The sequence below is a fragment of the Megalobrama amblycephala genome, linkage group LG20, assembly GCF_018812025.1.
Source record: "Megalobrama amblycephala isolate DHTTF-2021 linkage group LG20, ASM1881202v1, whole genome shotgun sequence".
Classification (NCBI taxonomy): domain Eukaryota; kingdom Metazoa; phylum Chordata; class Actinopteri; order Cypriniformes; family Xenocyprididae; genus Megalobrama; species Megalobrama amblycephala.
Window position 1 is genome coordinate 23,219,541 of NC_063063.1, and position 17,249 is coordinate 23,236,789.

The 17,249-nt window shown below is 35.4% G+C and overlaps 2 protein-coding genes across 2 annotated transcripts; one reads left to right on the forward strand and one right to left on the reverse strand.

Annotated features, from left to right (window-relative positions):
* Positions 1 to 46: 46 nt before the first annotated feature.
* On the reverse strand, positions 47 to 2,741 carry LOC125255973 (cytochrome b-245 chaperone 1 homolog). Its single transcript, XM_048171584.1, has 7 exons — positions 2,563 to 2,741; positions 2,122 to 2,209; positions 1,990 to 2,031; positions 1,816 to 1,889; positions 1,631 to 1,727; positions 1,399 to 1,543; positions 47 to 777 (listed from the first exon to the last, which is right to left on the reverse strand). Exons 2-7 carry the CDS (start codon positions 2,207 to 2,209, stop codon positions 624 to 626), a joined length of 600 nt encoding a protein of 199 aa, XP_048027541.1. The 5' UTR covers positions 2,563 to 2,741; the 3' UTR covers positions 47 to 623.
* Positions 2,742 to 5,351: 2,610 nt separating this feature from the next.
* Positions 5,352 to 15,673, forward strand: narf (nuclear prelamin A recognition factor). Its single transcript, XM_048171057.1, is given in 13 exon segments — positions 5,352 to 5,638; positions 6,138 to 6,208; positions 6,366 to 6,431; positions 6,600 to 6,737; positions 6,822 to 6,954; positions 7,498 to 7,506; positions 7,509 to 7,631; positions 9,037 to 9,155; positions 9,560 to 9,689; positions 11,885 to 11,957; positions 12,104 to 12,241; positions 12,377 to 12,534; positions 14,936 to 15,673. Coding segments are annotated over 12 exon segments (1,395 nt in total). The 5' UTR covers positions 5,352 to 5,638; positions 6,138 to 6,151; the 3' UTR covers positions 15,187 to 15,673.
* Positions 15,674 to 17,249: the final 1,576 nt, after the last annotated feature.

Consider the following 17,249-nt stretch of genomic DNA (forward strand, 5'->3'; position numbering starts at 1 on the left):
ATTATGCAACTAAGCTACGATAAAAAGTATAATAATCCAGTTTGAATCAATGTTATCAAATAATTTTATTAAAAAAAAGAAAAGGGAAATCTGTAACAAAGTATACTCATGTTAACCCAATAAAAAAGTGGCAACACCAATTTAAAAAAGCATCCCCTTGGAAGATAATTGACTTCTCAGCAGCTGCAATGTATTCATTTATATTCTTTTTCAGGATTTAGAATAAAAAAATATATTAACCTATTTACAAAAAGAAACCACTAAATGTTTAATATACAAGCAGTGTTAAATCCATTACCGTTCTACTCTCTCACAGTGTGATCTGAATGTGCATGCATAGAATATTTGAAATCATGACCAATGGAAGAGAATTCTTCATGCAGTTATTTCACAAACTGACAAAAAATTTATGCATGTAGCAAAGTATACAGAGACATTTTGCAAAAGTACTGAATATCACCTGGTAATGCCTCTTTAAAGATGCAAGTAAAAATGCAATATAACCATAAACAGATTATGCTTTGAGATGGTCATCAGGATGTTTATAAGACTGGAATGTTTGGTTGTTTCATTTAAGGCTTGATACAGTGTTTTCCACCATTTTCTAACTCTCCCCGAGGTTTTTAAAGTTCATCTTCCTCTTTTGAATCACTACTATCGCCCAATCCCAAATCTTCATTGTCATCATCATCAGGAAAATCGTCTTCTGCCAAACGCTGCTGTAACTCCTCAAGACCCAAAAAGCGCTTCAGAAGTGCAGCAAGTGCCTCCACATCACTGAACAAAAGCAAAAAAAAAAACGTATTAATGAGCTTAATTGTAAGGCAATAATGTCATATTATATCTCCATACACACACACACAAATGTTATATACAGTACCAGTCAAAAGGACACATTGTTTTTAATGTTTTTGAAAGAAGTCTCTTACACTCATCAAGCCTGCATTTTTTTTTAATATACTTTAAAATATTATTTATTTCTGTGATGCAAATCTGAATTTTCAGCATCATTACTCCAGTCTTCAGTGTCACATGATCCATATTAGAATGATTTCTGAAGGATCATGTGACACTGAAGACTGGAGTAATGACTGATGAAAATTCAGCTTTGCATCATAGAAATAATTTATATTATTTTACATTATTTTAAATTGTAATAAAAATAGTAATGTGTCCAAACCTTTGACCGGTACTGCATTATTTATATATATATATATATATATATATATATATATATATATATATATATATATATATATATATATATATATATATATATACACATATACACAGACACATTTCTAATGTAAAATACATGTATTTTATTATTAATGAATATGCTGATGTACTTTTTGTTTAACATAACCATAGGACTCTAAAAGGACATCTTTTAAGTACCTGCGTGACCCCAGTGTGGCACTCTGTGTAAGCGGGTGAGAGAAGCCCGTCGCTAGACGCAGCACTAACAGGTAACCCTTCCCAAGATACCTCACTCTCTCCTCCTGAACACTCACGTCTCGCAGGTGCCGCAGATCTAACACCACTGAGTTGGACAAAAGAGCATTTTCTTCTGGTTATTTGACCAGCCATTTAGTGCAAAACAAATGGCGACAGATAACACCAAGCTCACCTCTCTCATGCCCTCTTCTCCACAGAGTCAGTATCATGGTGTAGAGACTAAACGTCTTTAGTTCTATCTCACTCTTAGATTTATCAAACACGGCCTCCTAAAGACAAATCGAAACAGGTTGTTAGTCAGGACAGCTGAATACATTGACTAAAGATGGATGTAATGTGTGTAAAACATCTCCCCACCTCCCATTCCTCCATATTCTGTAGGGCTACAAAAAAACAACCGGTCACATAGAACATCTTCCATAATATGCTGTCTACAACAAAGGGAAAGGGCAAAATGAGGAACACTGATCACTTCCTTGTACTGTTTTATTCACTTCCAGGGTTATTATACACATTTAGGAACCATCTCACCAGAGCTGTAATAGGCTGCTGCTACTCCAACTGAAGCAATTCCTGTAAAAAGAGGAAGAAGGAAGACATTTAAAGATATTTCGCATGATAAGACTACACACGTCTAGATGCCAAGTTCCCCTGATCTCATACCAACAAGGAGGGACCATGATCTAATCCCAGGAGACCTCTTCAAATGGAGAAGATCAGATGTATGTTTTTCCACGACCATATACCCCATCTGTTAGAAGAAGAAGAAAAAAACGTTAAAATATATTTCAAATGTTTTGTGAACCCAATAATGTCTAGTTTAGTCCATCTAAAAGGTATTTTTGAAGATTTCCAGTTATGTGTGTATCATCACTATAATCATAACATGCCAGAATATTGAGGCTTTGTAGAAAGGAAAGCACACTTTTAAGTCTTAATACTGCACAAAGTTGTTTTTATGAACAGTATATTAAATATAAGAATAATAAACCTGATCAGTTTCGTATATTTGTGAAACAGCACAGGGACAACACCCTCATTAATGTGATCACAGATTCTGCCATTAACTGCCATGATAGCATGTGAAGGAATCTGCCATCTTACCTTTATAAGTCGCTTTCCTCTTGCAGACAAATAAATCTAAATATATCAAATTTAAATGTTGGGCATTTGCAATAGGAAACTGTAAGAAAACAAATCAAGGAAATAAAATGTGTAGCTCATGCCATACACATAAACCCGCCTTCGGATGACGTTGATTTCCGCTAAGCAGATTCCGTTCTGATTGGATAAAACTTTTTAAGGGACCCGCCCTCGACCTTATGACGCCTCCTTCCTGTATGATTCTAAGAATCAAAGAGAGCTCGAGTCGTGGCTCGTTTAATAATCTGAAACATTTTATGTATGAAAGAATAAGTTCGTGAATACTTGAATACGGTTAACTCGTGGTCGAAAATGGCTATAAATCTAAACCGTTTTAGCAATGGGTGCAATATCCTCATTAAAATGTCAAATATGTCATAACTATCCCAAAATTCTCTTATATACAATTAAAGTGATTATTTTCAGCAAGACGAGCGTTGTTTAATCGGTCCAGGGGAAGCTGACACCAGTGTTGCTGAATCACGCATGCGTGTCGATCCACGCAAGGAGTCAATCTAGCGAATCGGCTCGTTCAAACAGTTCGGTTCTATGAACCGGTTCAAAAACAATTCAGATGTTATTTTACGTAATGATGTAACACGCCATCACGTAGTCCCTGACATCTGGAGTGTCATTACATGTTCTTAAAATGCTCCAATAAAACCACATGTAGGCATGTTTTTTTTTCTATTAATTTGTGTTAGTTGGGAAGGATGCTTTCTTATGTATATGTTGCAACCATGATTCGGCTCTTACAAAAAGTAATTTAGAACATACATATAATTTGCATTTACATAATCAATACTATAATGCGAATCATTCCGATTCAGACATGGTTCTGTGTGAGTTTGTTAAAGAATTAGTTCACTTTCAAATTAAAATGTCCTGATAATTTATTCACCCCCATGTCACCCAAGATGTTCATGTCCTTTCTTCAGTCGAAAAGAAATTAAAGGTGCCCTAGAATTGAAAATTGAATTTACCTCGGCATATTTAAATAATTAGAGTTCTGTACATGGAAATGACATACGAGTCTCAAACACCACTGTTTCCTCCTTCTTATGTAAATTTGATTTGTGCAAAAGACCTCTGAAGAACAGGCGAATCTCAACATAACACCGACTGTGACGCAACAGTCGGGATCATTAATATGTACGCCCCCAACTTTGGCATATACCAGCCCATGTTCAAGGCATTAGACAAGGCAGTATTAATGTCTGGAGCTGCACAGCCGAATCAACAGACTTTATGCAGGTAAGTAAGCAAGGACAATAGTGAAAAATGGCAGATGGAGCAATAATAACTGACATGATCCATGATACCATGATATTTTTAGTGATATTTGTAAACTGTCTTTCTAAATGTTTCGTTAGCATGTTGCTAATGTACTGTTAATTGTGGTTAAAGTTACCATTGTTTCTTATTCACAGAGACCAGAGCCATGTCGTTATTTTCATTATTAAACACTTACAGTCTGTATAATTCATAAACACAACGCCATTCTTTATAAATCTCTCCAACAGTGTGTTAGCTTTAGCCATGGAGCACTATCAAACTCATTCAGAATCAAATGTAAACATCCAAATAAATACCATACTTACATAATCTGATATGCTGCATGAAGAACACTTAGTAAATATCCATTTTGAGGGTTATATTAGCTGTGTGAACTTTGTTTATGCGATGTATTATAGAATCGTGAGCTTGGGGGCGGGGGCGCGAGCATTTAAAGGGGAAGTGCGCTGTATCGGCGCATTTTTAATTATGCCCCAAAATGGGCAGTTAAAAAACTGAATTAAAAAAAAAATCTATGGGGTATTTTAAGATGAAACTTTACAGACACATTCAGGGGACACCTTAGACTTATATTACATCTTGTGAAAAAGCATTCTAGGGCACCTTTAAGGTTTTTGATGAAAACATTCCAAGATTTTTCTCCATATAGTGGACTTCAATGGCCTCCAAACGGTTGAAGGTCAAAATTACAGTTTCATTGCAGCTTCAAAGCGTTCTACGTGATCCCAGACGAGAAATAAGGGACTTATCTAGAGAAATCATCACCATCACAACAAAAATTAAAATTTTATACATTTTAACCATAAATGCTCATCTTGAACTAGCTCTCTTCTTCTTCTCTATTTGAATTCCGGCAGTGTAGACACTGATAAGTGTATTACTGCCCTCCTCAGGTCAAAGTTTGAATTAAATTGTCATATACAATATGCTAGTGCAAGTATATAACAATTAGTTCAAACTTTGACCTGTGGAGGGCAGTAATACACTTAGCAACGTCTACACTGCCGGAATTCTAATAGAGAAGAAGAAGAAGAGAGCTAGTTCAAGATGAGCATTTATGGTTAAACGTATATAATTTTAAATTTTTTTTAGAAAACGAGTGATGGTTTCTCTAGATAAGACCCTTATTCCTCGTCTGGGATCATGTAGAATGCTTTGAAACTGAAACTAATTTTGACATTTAACCGTTTGGAGGCCATTGAAGTCCACTATATGGAGAAAAATCCTGGAAGGTTTTATCAAAAACCTTAATTTATTTTCGACTGAAGAGAGAAGGACATGGACATCTTGGATGACATGGGGGTGAGTAAATTATCAGGAAATTTTAATTAGAAAGTGAACTAATCCTTTAACCAATATCCGACAGACACGTCCGAAAGAATCAAAAGAGAAGAAGATTCAGTGACTCGAGAACGGCTCAACGATTCAACTGATTCATTGAAATGATCCGACTCAAAAGCACGATTCATTCACGAATCGGACACTACTAAAGGACAATGGAGTCGGATACGCCGAAGCCAAGACGAGCCGAGATCCTTCTACAGCGAATGTGTCCCATTTGGATTAGTCAGGGTTGTGGAAGGGATGACTGGATAAACATCAGTGTTGTATGACCGCAGTGCGCGGTTTCTGAAGATCAGCTCGCGCTTTCAAGTGTCATTAGGAGAAGTTCCCGCTGTAGTTCCACTGCTGCGTCTCCTGGGTTTCCCCCAGGACAATAAGGACTTCATTGTGGTTTTATGTGAGTCGTTTGGCCTTTTTGTGTTTTGTTTTAGTTTATGATTTATTTTAGTACTCAGGCATTCAGCAGCGTTAGGTAATGGGGGCAGGTTGTTGACTAAATGTCACGGGTTATCTAAGGAAAGCGAAGTCTTCAGAGCTTTTGTCCTCTGTCATTTATTTATTACTCTATTATATGCTGAGAAAATGAATGTGATCCAACTGCTTAACCAGTTATTATGTACAAAAGCATGAAAGATCCTCAAAACAGCAATCAGGTGAAACTGAATAGAGCACATTATGGGAACCTGAAATTATCACATTTCCCTTAAATTGGTGCTTATATGAATGTTTGAGGTTAATGACGGGCTTTATTGTGACTGTGTTTTATTTCTAACCCATTCTTTATGTTAAATATGTGTTTTTGGTGTCATAACACCCAGAATGTGCTATAAATACAGAGAGCTTTCATTTTCAATCTTCCATTTTACAGCAATTATTTATGGCACTGAACATTTCAGGAGCTCCTAATACAATGTCTGAAGTCAAAATTGGACGGAAAAAAGAAAAGTGTGAGAATTGCACAAAACAGGTAATATATTGATTTAACACTGACGTATATTTTACCAAAATACATCAATATTCACACTTTTTTTTGTTTGTCTATGTCTGAATCAGAGTTTGTTCTCATGCTTTATTTTATTGCTTAGGAACTCACTAGTGCTTATTTTCTCTATTTCACCTTTTAGTGCAACAAGAAACAGAGTGATGAAAGTATAAACTCGCTGCAAGAGAAAGGTGTTGCCAGTGGAGAGGTATTTCTCATTGTTCTTTTTATATGTGTCAAACACACTGACTGAGTTGTAATCTGATAAACTGTGGTTTGCATCTGTTGTTTTGTTTGTTTGGTTTGGGGGAGGATGAATGAACAAACACTCATTTGTATTGGATCTGTGGATAATCTGATACATGGTTTTCCTCAGGTGAAAGAGACTACCTCAGTTCAGCAGGTGTTGCTGAGTGCGTGTCTGTCCTGCGACGGCTGTGTATCGGAAGATGAAGGCCAGAGAATCTCTCAGCAGAATCTGGATGATATCAACCATGTGCTTGCTCTTAATAAGGTACTTTAAGCCTGACAAATTCAGACTTTGGAAAGATGATCTGTGTGGATGAATCTCACATTGTTATTTTTGTGTTTTTGGCAGAAATGTGACACTTCGAAGCACAAAATTCTCGTGGTGTCCGTGTGTCCCCAGTCGCTGCCGTTTTTTGCTGTTAAATTTCAGTTGGACGTTCCAGCAGCTGCACAGAAACTCTGTGGATTCCTCAAGAGTGTGGGTACGTCTGGACGCCACATTTGCCTTGAAGTCACTTTGCCTGCCTCTTGTTTTTCTGCTTTTCATTGAATCAAGATGTATAGCAAATATTTGCCACATGAAATCTGAGTTAATAACCATCCTAAACATTTGTATCAGTGTAACATCAGAGTTATTTTAGTGTTATTTATATATTACTATAGTTTTTATTAATCTTTTAAAATAAAGCTTTTATTTTAGCATTTTCAGTTTTCATTTTAGTTTTTTTTTTTTTTGTAATGTCATCGGTTTTATTTTTTAATATTATTATTTAGGTTTAATTTATTTTTATTTGAGTTTTACATTTAGTTCAGTTTTAGTTATTTATTTCTTCCCAGTTACTAATTTTAGTGCAATGGCAACATTTCTAATTTTTGTTTAGTTTAAATTTTCAATATTTATATTTCAGCTTCATTTTAATTAACAAAATTGTTTTTAATAGTTTTAGTAAACAATAATAACCCTGTTATGCATGGCATGAGTTTTTTCATACTGTTTTAAAGGCCTCTTTCATCTGTCTCCTCAGGGGTTCATTATGTTTTGAAACTACAGTAGCTGCAAGTTTTAGCATTTTGGAAAGCCAGAGAGAATTTGTTCAGCGTTACCGCCGTAAACATCACGATGCTAATGCCATGCCGATGTTCACTTCCTCATGCCCAGGTAAGACCATCCTGATAATCTCTTAAAGGCACAGTATGTAATTTTCACCGCTAGATGTCACACATTCAAAACAATAACAAAGGTGTAGCTTGATGATGCTGTGAAGCAGCATGGAATGATGGGAGTTGTCATCTTCATGTCGATGGATGAGGTTAGGGCTGGGCGATATATCGCATGCAATTGTCAAACATTTACAAATGTAAACATTTGGAATAGTGTAAGTACACCAGTGAGCAAAATATATTACACTGTGCTAGTGGCTTTTGGATATTTTAATGCTAAAATCATATTGTGCATTTAAGCTCATTTCCATCTATTAAAACGTATTGTTCCATTCCACCAGAAAGCACCTATAAATATACCTATAAATACTTCTATAAAGGTTTCAAAATGGCAGTGTGCAAGTAGGTCCACAGAATCTCTGCAGGTTTTCACCGCATTGCATGTTCATTTATGAAATCTTTATTAATCTGTATTTGATTGTTATCAGCTTCCATTGCAAGAAAGTCCACCTGGTTGTCTTTGTATAATTTTCTTTTTAAATCAAGTTTAAAACTCTTGAAAAAGGTTGTGGATTGTTGTGCAATTATAGGAGAAATGGTTGCCAACTGACATGCATCCTGCAACACACATAAGCACCTCTAGCCAGAGCTTTCAAGAAAAAGTTTTCTGCTTCTCTTAACTCTTTGTCTGAACCTCAAGCCTTTATGTGTTTCTCAAACATTTTGTCTCTTAATGTAGATAAGAGCCAAATGTTGTGAAATGGTGTGTAAATGTGGGTTGTGTGTGATTGGGTGGGACTGTTAGATAGCCATAGCATTCTGCAGCTGTGAGATAGATGGCCACCTCACACACCCTTCCTGCACTTTTCACAACTTTACTCCTTACTCTGAGTGGCCATTATTTAATTTTCATCATGGATGATTATTAACTCACTAACCTGATGTGTTTAACCAATGTGACTTCCAGTACATTTAGTTCAATGACCGTTCCTCCGGAGCAACCCAGGGTTACGTGTCTTGGTCGAACCAGTAGTGGTGGGAATCAGCAGAGAGCTGACAATGCAACATTTTGTTGATTATTCAAAAGTTTGGGGTCAATATTTATTAAACATTTATAATGTTACAAAAGATTTCTGTTTGAAATAAATGCTGAATTTTCTATTCATAAAAATATCTTTTTTACAAACATATTAAGCAGCACAACTGTTTTCTGCACTGAATAAGAAATGTTTCTTCAGCACCAAATTTAGCATATTAGTTTGATATGAGAGTATTGTCAGGTCAAATATCAATTCCCCCCACTGCTTAGAGCTAGTAGTCCTACTACTGCTACATTTCCACTAGTTGCTATGTGTAGTACATATATGAAGATTAAATTTGTGATTTCGTTTGTTTGTGCTCAGGATGGATTCGCTATGCAGAGCGTGTTCTTGGTAGTCTGGTCACGCCACACATCTGCAACGCCAGATCACCTCAACAGATCATGGGCTCCTTGGTCAAAGACTTTTTTGCCAGACAACAGGTAAGAAGTGGGCACTTGTCCGGGGCTTGCTGGAAAACCTGGTAATATCAGGGAATTTTCAGATTGTTATTGTCAGGCATAGAGAAGTCATGGAAATGAAATAATGGTAAAATAGACGTTTATAATGATTTGATCTGATCTAAAATGTTTTATTTGTACACTTATCCTAAGAAGTGTAGTTATATTCCAGAGAGTACTACAGGATTCTCTATGAAGTGATTATTATTTTTAAAAAGCATTATCTGGAACTCTGAAAGGTCATGGAAATGTACTGGTCAAAAACATGGACACACTGCCTGTGGACTTCTGTGCTTGTTGTACCACCTGTATCACAATCATGTAAAAGTGGTCCATTTCATATTAGTATTGACTGAATGAGGCATGTATCTGTTTTGTCTTCATAGAAACTGACCCCGGATCAGGTTTTCCATGTGGTGGTGGCTCCCTGCTTTGATAAGAAGCTTGAAGCTGTGAGAGAAGAATTCTACAACAGCATCCTAGAGACCAGAGACGTAGACTGTGTGCTTACGTCAGGTACGACGTAATTCTCCTTTATTCTCCTGTTACCTTTTCAGATTAATTTGAAATTTGAAAACTCATCTCTTTCGTAAGCACTTAACTTCATCCTGAAAAAAAAATTTCCTATACCTATCCTTTCACTTTCTTTTATCCTTCTCTGTTGTAGCTTATGATACTCGGAGCACTGCCTAAAACTTGTATTGTGAGCACTTACAGTGGTGATCAGAATTGTTGGCACCCTTGGTAAATATGATCAAAGATGACTATAAAAATAAATCTGCATTGTTTATCCTTTTGATCTTTAATTAATAAAATTAGCAAAAATCTAACCTTTCATTGAAGGAAAAGAATTGAAAGTGAGGGGGGAAATCACATTATGAAATAAATGTTTTTCACCCCTAGAATTTTTATGAGTAAAATATCTCTGAAGTATATTCCCATTCATATTAACATTTTTTAGCACACCAGCGTGATCATGAACATGAAATTGTCCAGCCATGACTTCCTGTTCCACAGGAGTACAAACATGAGGAAACACAAAGGCCAAATTCCCTTAATCATTCATCACAATGAGTAAAACCAAAGAATATAATTCTGATGTGCAGCAAAAGATTGTTGAGCTTCACAAAATAGAAAGTGGCTGTAAAAAAATAGCTAAAGCATTGAAAATCCCCATTTCTACCATCAGGGCAATAATTGAGAAGTTCCAATTAACTAAAGATGTAACAAATCTGCCTGAAAGAGGACAAGTGTCTAAATCGTAGTAATGCGCGGTGAGGAGGAGAGTTTGAGTGGCCAAAGACTCTCCAAGGATCACAGTTGGAGAATTGCAGAGATTAGTTGAGTCTTGAGTCTCAGAAAGCCTAAAAAAAATGATCAAAAGCACCTACATCTCCACAAGATGTTCGGGAGGGTTTCAAGAAAAATCCTCTTATACAGAAACAATCTCCAGCATATTCAGTTGTCAGTCAAGACTGGAACTTCAAACGGGACTGGCTTCTATGGTCAGATGAAACTAAAAAAAGAGCTTTTTGGCAGCAAACCCACCAGATGGGTTTGGTGCACACATGGATAAAAAGTGCCCCATGCCCATGGTTAAATATACTGCTGGATCTTTAATGTCGTGGGCCTATTTTTCTGCTGGAGGTCCTGGACATCTTGTTCAGATACATGGTATCATGGATTCTATCAAATACCAACAGATAAAAATTCAAAACCTGACCACTTCTGCTAGAAATCCAACAATGGGCCATGGTTGGATCTTCCATCAGGACAATGATCCAAAACAAACATCAAAACCAACACAAAAATGAGCCCAAAATGAAGCTTCTGTCATGGCCATCCCAGTCCCCTGACCTGAACCCTAAAGAAAATGAGTGGAGTTAACTGAGAAGCACTAACATGGAGCAGGGAATCTGAAGGATCTGGAGAGATTCTGCATGAAGGAATGATCTCTGATCTCTTTTCAGGTGTTCTCCAAACTCATCAGGCATTATAGAAGAACAGTGAGAGCTGTTTTCTTGGCAAAAGGAGGTTGCAAAAATTATTGAATAAAAGGGTGCCAATAATTGTGGCCAACGTGTTTTGTAGATAAACATTTATTTCATAATGTGATTTTTTTTTTTTTTTTTTCCACTTTCAATTCTTTTTCTTCAATGAAAGGTTAGACTTTTGCTAATTTTATGAATTAAAGATCAAAAGGATAAACAATGCAGATTTATTTTTACAGTCATCTTTGATCATATTTACCAAGGGTGCCAATAATTCTGATCACCACTGTATTGTGTCTATTTGCCTCGTCATGACGACTTGCTTGTTGTATTCCTCATTTGTAAGTCGCTTTGGATAAAAGCGTCTGCCAAATGAATAAATGTAAATGTAGACCAAATAATTCTTTTATTTCTCTAAAAAAATAAAAAAATAAATAAATAAAAAAATAAACAAGTTTTTAATATGCTGCATATAATATGCTGCAATAATGTGAAAGTCTTTACTGTTATATTTGATTTAATTTAATGTGTCCTTGCTGAATAAAACTATTTAAAAAAATCATACTGACCCCAAACCTTTGCGTGTAGTGTATGTATAAAATTGATCAGAATTGCCTAACGCATGTTATTGTATAGAAGCAGATTGTGCAGATTTCAATGGAGGCTGTTTTTGTGATCTTTGTACTCCTGAAATGACACTAAATTACTGTTTTGGTTTAGGAGAGATTCTCCACTTGATTGAACAAAGCAAAGTTACTGTAGAGGAAGTGGACTCTGCTCCTTTGGATCATGTGTAAGTTACCAGCATTAAATTGGGGTTTGAAGAAACAGTCACAATTCTTCACATTTAACCTATTAAAACAAAGGCAATCACAGTCCAGGTGAACTGCGGAAAATAATATTAGATAATAATCCTAAAGTGTGTGTGTTTTGTTTTAGGTTTGGTGAGACCAGTGACCCAGGTGTGACCAGGCATGAAGGTCGTGGATCTGAAGGCTTCCTGGAGCACATTTTCAAACATGCAGCCAAAGAGCTGTTTGGCCTAGACGTCCAAGAGATTGTGTACAAGACACTCAGGTGAGAGATAGACCAGTCTGTTTTTGATGGCTGTCATGGATAATCTATATGTCTATAAGTTATGAATAAGTAATCACAGCTAACTGATAATCCTTACATTGCCTTTTGTGTAAACACCTGTCTTATTCATGTTAGGAATCGAGACTTTCAGGAGGTGGCGCTAGAGCGTGATGGAGAGACTCTCCTGCAGTTTGCTGCAGTCTATGGCTTCCGGAACATTCAGACTTTAGTGCACAGAATGAGGAAAGGCAAAGTGCCCTACCAGCTAGTAGAGGTGCTTTCCTGCCCTGGAGGTATGAAATATTTATAAAAACAAACATGTTACAAATATTACATGAATTTTGCTTTGGTTATTACCCAACATAATAGGTGCTGTCATTGATAAAATAACCTTGAGGATATTATTGCTAGGGATGTGCACCACAGCTAATTTAATTAATATTTAAACTGAAATTCTGTTAAAGACTTGTTGACTAGTCTTAACAAACCAACAGAGGGTAGTCAAAAAAACTCTATATATGAATATCCATTTGAAATAGCCTACTTAATCTATGAATCCTCTGAAAAAAAATGTCACAGGACCAATAAGTACAAACTAAAAAGTCTATTACAAACAGAATTACTCAAATAAAAATTAGCCAACGCCAGTCAGCACGTTAAGATTTTATTCATTAACAAGGCATTCACTTGCACATCTGGGTCTGAAAGTACTCTAGTGGAAAGTACTTTACCTACCAAAATGTCTTTAAAATATATGTATTTCATACTAGGTATACTACAAATCCATTAACATCTTTACTGACATATTGCTTGAGACTTACTGATATAAATATTATAATTAAGCTTTATTTGGAGTACTTTAATGCACAATCCACATTTCTTAATTTTAAGCCTAAAATGCGTTTTAATATCACTATTAGTAAGGATAGTATGATCTCTGTATAATATCATTCTTTAAATGCCAAAAGTGTAAAGTTTAAATACCTAAAGTATACTGGCAATAGTTCCACTATAGTACAATCAAATACACTTAATTATAATACACTTTAGTTGGACTTTAGCATTATTTCCAGATAACTAAAGTGCTTTAAAGGGTTAGTTCACCCAAAAATGAAAATAATGTCACTCTCCCTACTCTCCCTACTCTCCCATACTCACCCTCATGTCATTCTACACGCGTTAGACCTTCGTTCATCTTCGGAACACAAATTAAGATATTTTTTATGAAATCCGATGGCTCAGTGAGACCTCTATAGCCAGCAAGTTAATTTACACTTTTAGTGCCCAGGTACTAAAAAAGGTACTAAATACATATTTAAAATAGTCCATGTGAGTTCAGTGGTTCAACCTTAATATTATAAAGCGACGAGAATACTTTTTGTGTGCCAAAAAAACAAAATAACGACTTTTCAACAATATCTAGTGATGGCCAATTTCAAAACACTTTCGAATCTTTTGTTTCGAATCAGTGATTCGGAGTGCCAAAGTCACATGATTTCAGCAGTTTGGCACGTGATCCAAACCGCTGATTCCGAAACAAAAGATTCGAAGCAGCATAAATATAAATAATGAAATATCAGATATATTATTAAATACATTTGTGATGTTAAATATAAAAATGTACACTACCGCTCAAAAGTTTGGGATCGGTAAGATTTTTAATGTTTCTAAAAGAAGTTTCGTCTGCTCACCAAGGGTGCATTTACTTAATTAAAAATACAGTAAAAACAGTAATTTTGTGAAATATTATTACAATTAAAATGACTTTTCTATTTGAAAATATTTTAAAATGTAATTTATTCTTGGGTTGGCAAAGCTGAATTTTCAGCATCGTTAATCCAGTCTTCAGTGTCACATGATCCTTCAGAAATCATTCTAATATGTCAATTTGCTGCTCAAGAAACATTTATTGTTTACAATTGTACAAAATATTTGTGTACAATATTTTTTTTTCAGGATTATTTGATGAATAGAAAGTTCAAAAGAACAGTGTTTATCTGAAATCTAATCTTTTGTAACATTATAAATGTCTTTACTGCCACTTTTGATTGATTTAATGCATCCTTGCTGAATAAAAGTATTCATTTCTTTAATTTCTTTTAAAAAAAATAAAAATAAAAATTCTTACTGACCCCAAACTTTTGAACGGTAGTGTATAATGTTACAGAAGCTTTGTATTTCAGATAAATGCTGTTCTTTTGAACTTTCTATTCATCAAGGAATCCTGAAAAAAAAAAAAAAGGAATGTTTTCAACATTGATAATAATAAATATTTCTTGAGGAACTAATCATCATATTAGAATGATTTCTGAAGGATCATGTGACACTGAAGACTGGAGTGATGATGCTGAAAATTCAGCTTTGCCATCACAGGAATAAATTACTTTGTAAAAATATATTCAAATAGAAAACAGTTATTTTAAATTGTAATAATTTTTCACAATATTACTGTTTTTACTGTATTTTTAATTAAATAAATGAGCAGACGAAACTTCTTTTAAAAACATTAAAAATCTTACCGATCCCAAACTTTTGAGCGGTAGTGTATATTACATTTATAACAAAATAATAGTTCATAATAAAATATTAAAACATATTAGTAGTATTAATTATTTGTACATTGATAAATGTTTAATCTCTGAACTTAAAAGTACTGTTTCTTTCCTTTATCTCTCCTTCTCTTTGGCTTTTCAGGCTGTTTAAGTGGGCGAGGACAAGCTGAGGGAGAGGGAGGTCGACCTGACCGAACTTTGGTCCAGCAAATGGAAGAACATTACAGCAGCTTACCTGTCCGACTGCCTGAAACCAGCCCAGAGGTCCAGCGCCTCTACCAGGACTGGCTGGATGGCCACGACTCCCCACGTGCGCAGCAGTGCCTCCACACTCAGTACAAGAACCACACGCAGCCGCCCTCTCACATAGTAAATCCTGACATTCAATGGTGATTGGAAATGGTCATTGCTTTCCCACATACTTGGAACCAAGCTCTGCTTTAAAAGCACCAATCAAGACGGACTGCTTGATGCTATCTTGGGCTCACACAAACTGCACTGATTCTGCAGTAAAAGAAAAGTTGAACAGAGGACCAAACAGGCTTCTTGTTCTATGCAGTGAATCAGACGCTGCTTTACTAATGACAAGATTTGCATTCGTTTACTAGTTCTCTGGAACATTTACTCACATTGCACCTAAATGATGTCATGCATGGTTGGGCAACCAGCTGTTATAGATGAGTAAAAGTGTTATTAAAAGGACAATAGACAAAAAAAACCTGACTATTATCAAAACCGATTACTGGACCCTGTTCATATGCACTGAAGATAAGGTTAAAGGTGGTTTGTGTATGGCTATCGCTCAGATCCAGCTGTAGAAAGTGCAAACTAATACATATTGGTGCTATGAATGAATTAAAAAAACAACAACAACAACCAATTAAAGTGTCATTACTTTGATTGCTATAAAAACGCATGGACTAATTTTAACAAACCTGGCAGTGATTATGTAATTTTGCTCAGATGCATTAAGAAATTAATTGTTAGAACCAATCACACACATAATCCACACCTGAGGATTTCTGCAAAATTGAGACAAAGTCCTACATGTCCTGTGATCCTTGCTTATTTGTTCATTAAATTGACGATTTTGTTTATGCTTTCAGCTACCAAAAATAGTACTACAGCACAAATGCATCTATTTGATCTGTCCATGGATGTGGTTATAACTAATTGATGGTTTATGTGTTCGTAAATGTCTTACATTTACCTGAACACAAATCTTTCTGTATTAAGTGGTAAAGAATGTGGACAGATTACAGGTTTTCCTTTTGGTGCAGTTTTGTAAATAAACAGTAGAGGGCAGAATGCATCACTATATGGGTGAACCTGGCAGATGTGGCCTCAAATCCCTTCTAGTTGTCACTGTATGCCCAGTATCAGCTGCTGTAATATCCTGTTTGAGAGGAGTTGTTACAACTGTGAGTTCTGTCACAATATGTTTCTTTTCTTAAAAAGAAGAAGATGAAAAAAAAACTCATACTTGCTACCTTATGTGCCAAACTTCAGTCATTGCAATACAGCATGGCGTTTGAGTGGTAAGGTGATTTTCTTCTTGATGTAATCGACATGAGGACTAATATGATGCTAAAGTAAATTTAATTTGGTAGAGCAGATAAACATTGAGGATTAATCAAATCCCTTATATGGAGCAATCTTGCCTCGTTGCACAAACATACATGTCCTTCCTTGCTTGAACAAGTTTGAGCCATTAACCAGTATAGAAAACTCAGACACATGTGAAACCAAACACAGCAGCATATTGATAGTACTGGTTTTAATACTGAATCTCTTGCTATTCACACATGAATTTAAAAAGCACATGCTACAGAGATTTTCTTTTAACTTTTAGTGCATTTAAGTTTGACATTTAAAAGAGTGAATCACATTTGTGATTAAACAGTAACAATATTTAGGGTGTGATTCTCATAACTTGGCTTAAGCATGTCGACAGGCAGATAACCTGTGAAGGGGAATCAGCAGGTCTTTATCTTTTTTATTGCACACCCTAGTATGGAAGAAAGGAAAAGTTTGCCAAGTAACAAGATATGATTATATAGTGAGAGGAGAAGGGAAAACTTTTATTATTGGAATACATATCTAAGCTAGTAGATTAAAAAATTAAAACATAAAAATGTTACTTAATTACTTTGTTGGACAGTCTACACATAACAGAGGTGTGGTGTATTAGGAAAATGTAAGTACATGGCAAAAATTACAATTTTATGCAGCCTTGAATTGAAGAAGCGTGCCATGGAATTCCAACTATTTTCCATGTCCTGTTACATTCCTGAATTCATCACAGAACTAATTTGAAGAAACTTTTTATGTATTCTATAGAGAAACTAAGACTTTTCAAACGTTTTCGAACAGAAAATGTTTATCATAGTAAGTGTCCATATTTCACACTTGAACAAATTAGGTGTAATAATAAATATAACACATCATAAACATTT

What these genes read in the sequence shown, in the direction of transcription:
- LOC125255973 (XM_048171584.1), bottom strand. Translation starts at nt 2,209, where the DNA reads ATGGGGTATATGGTCGTGGAAAAACATACATCTGATCTTCTCCATTTG. An exon ending in ATCATGGTCCCTCCTTGTTG is followed by an intron (nt 2,032 to 2,121) that starts GTATGAGATCAG and finishes CTCTTTTTACAG; the next exon opens with GAATTGCTTCAGTTGGAGTA. An exon ending in AGAATATGGAGGAATGGGAG is followed by an intron (nt 1,728 to 1,815) that starts GTGGGGAGATGT and finishes ATTTGTCTTTAG; the next exon opens with GAGGCCGTGTTTGATAAATC.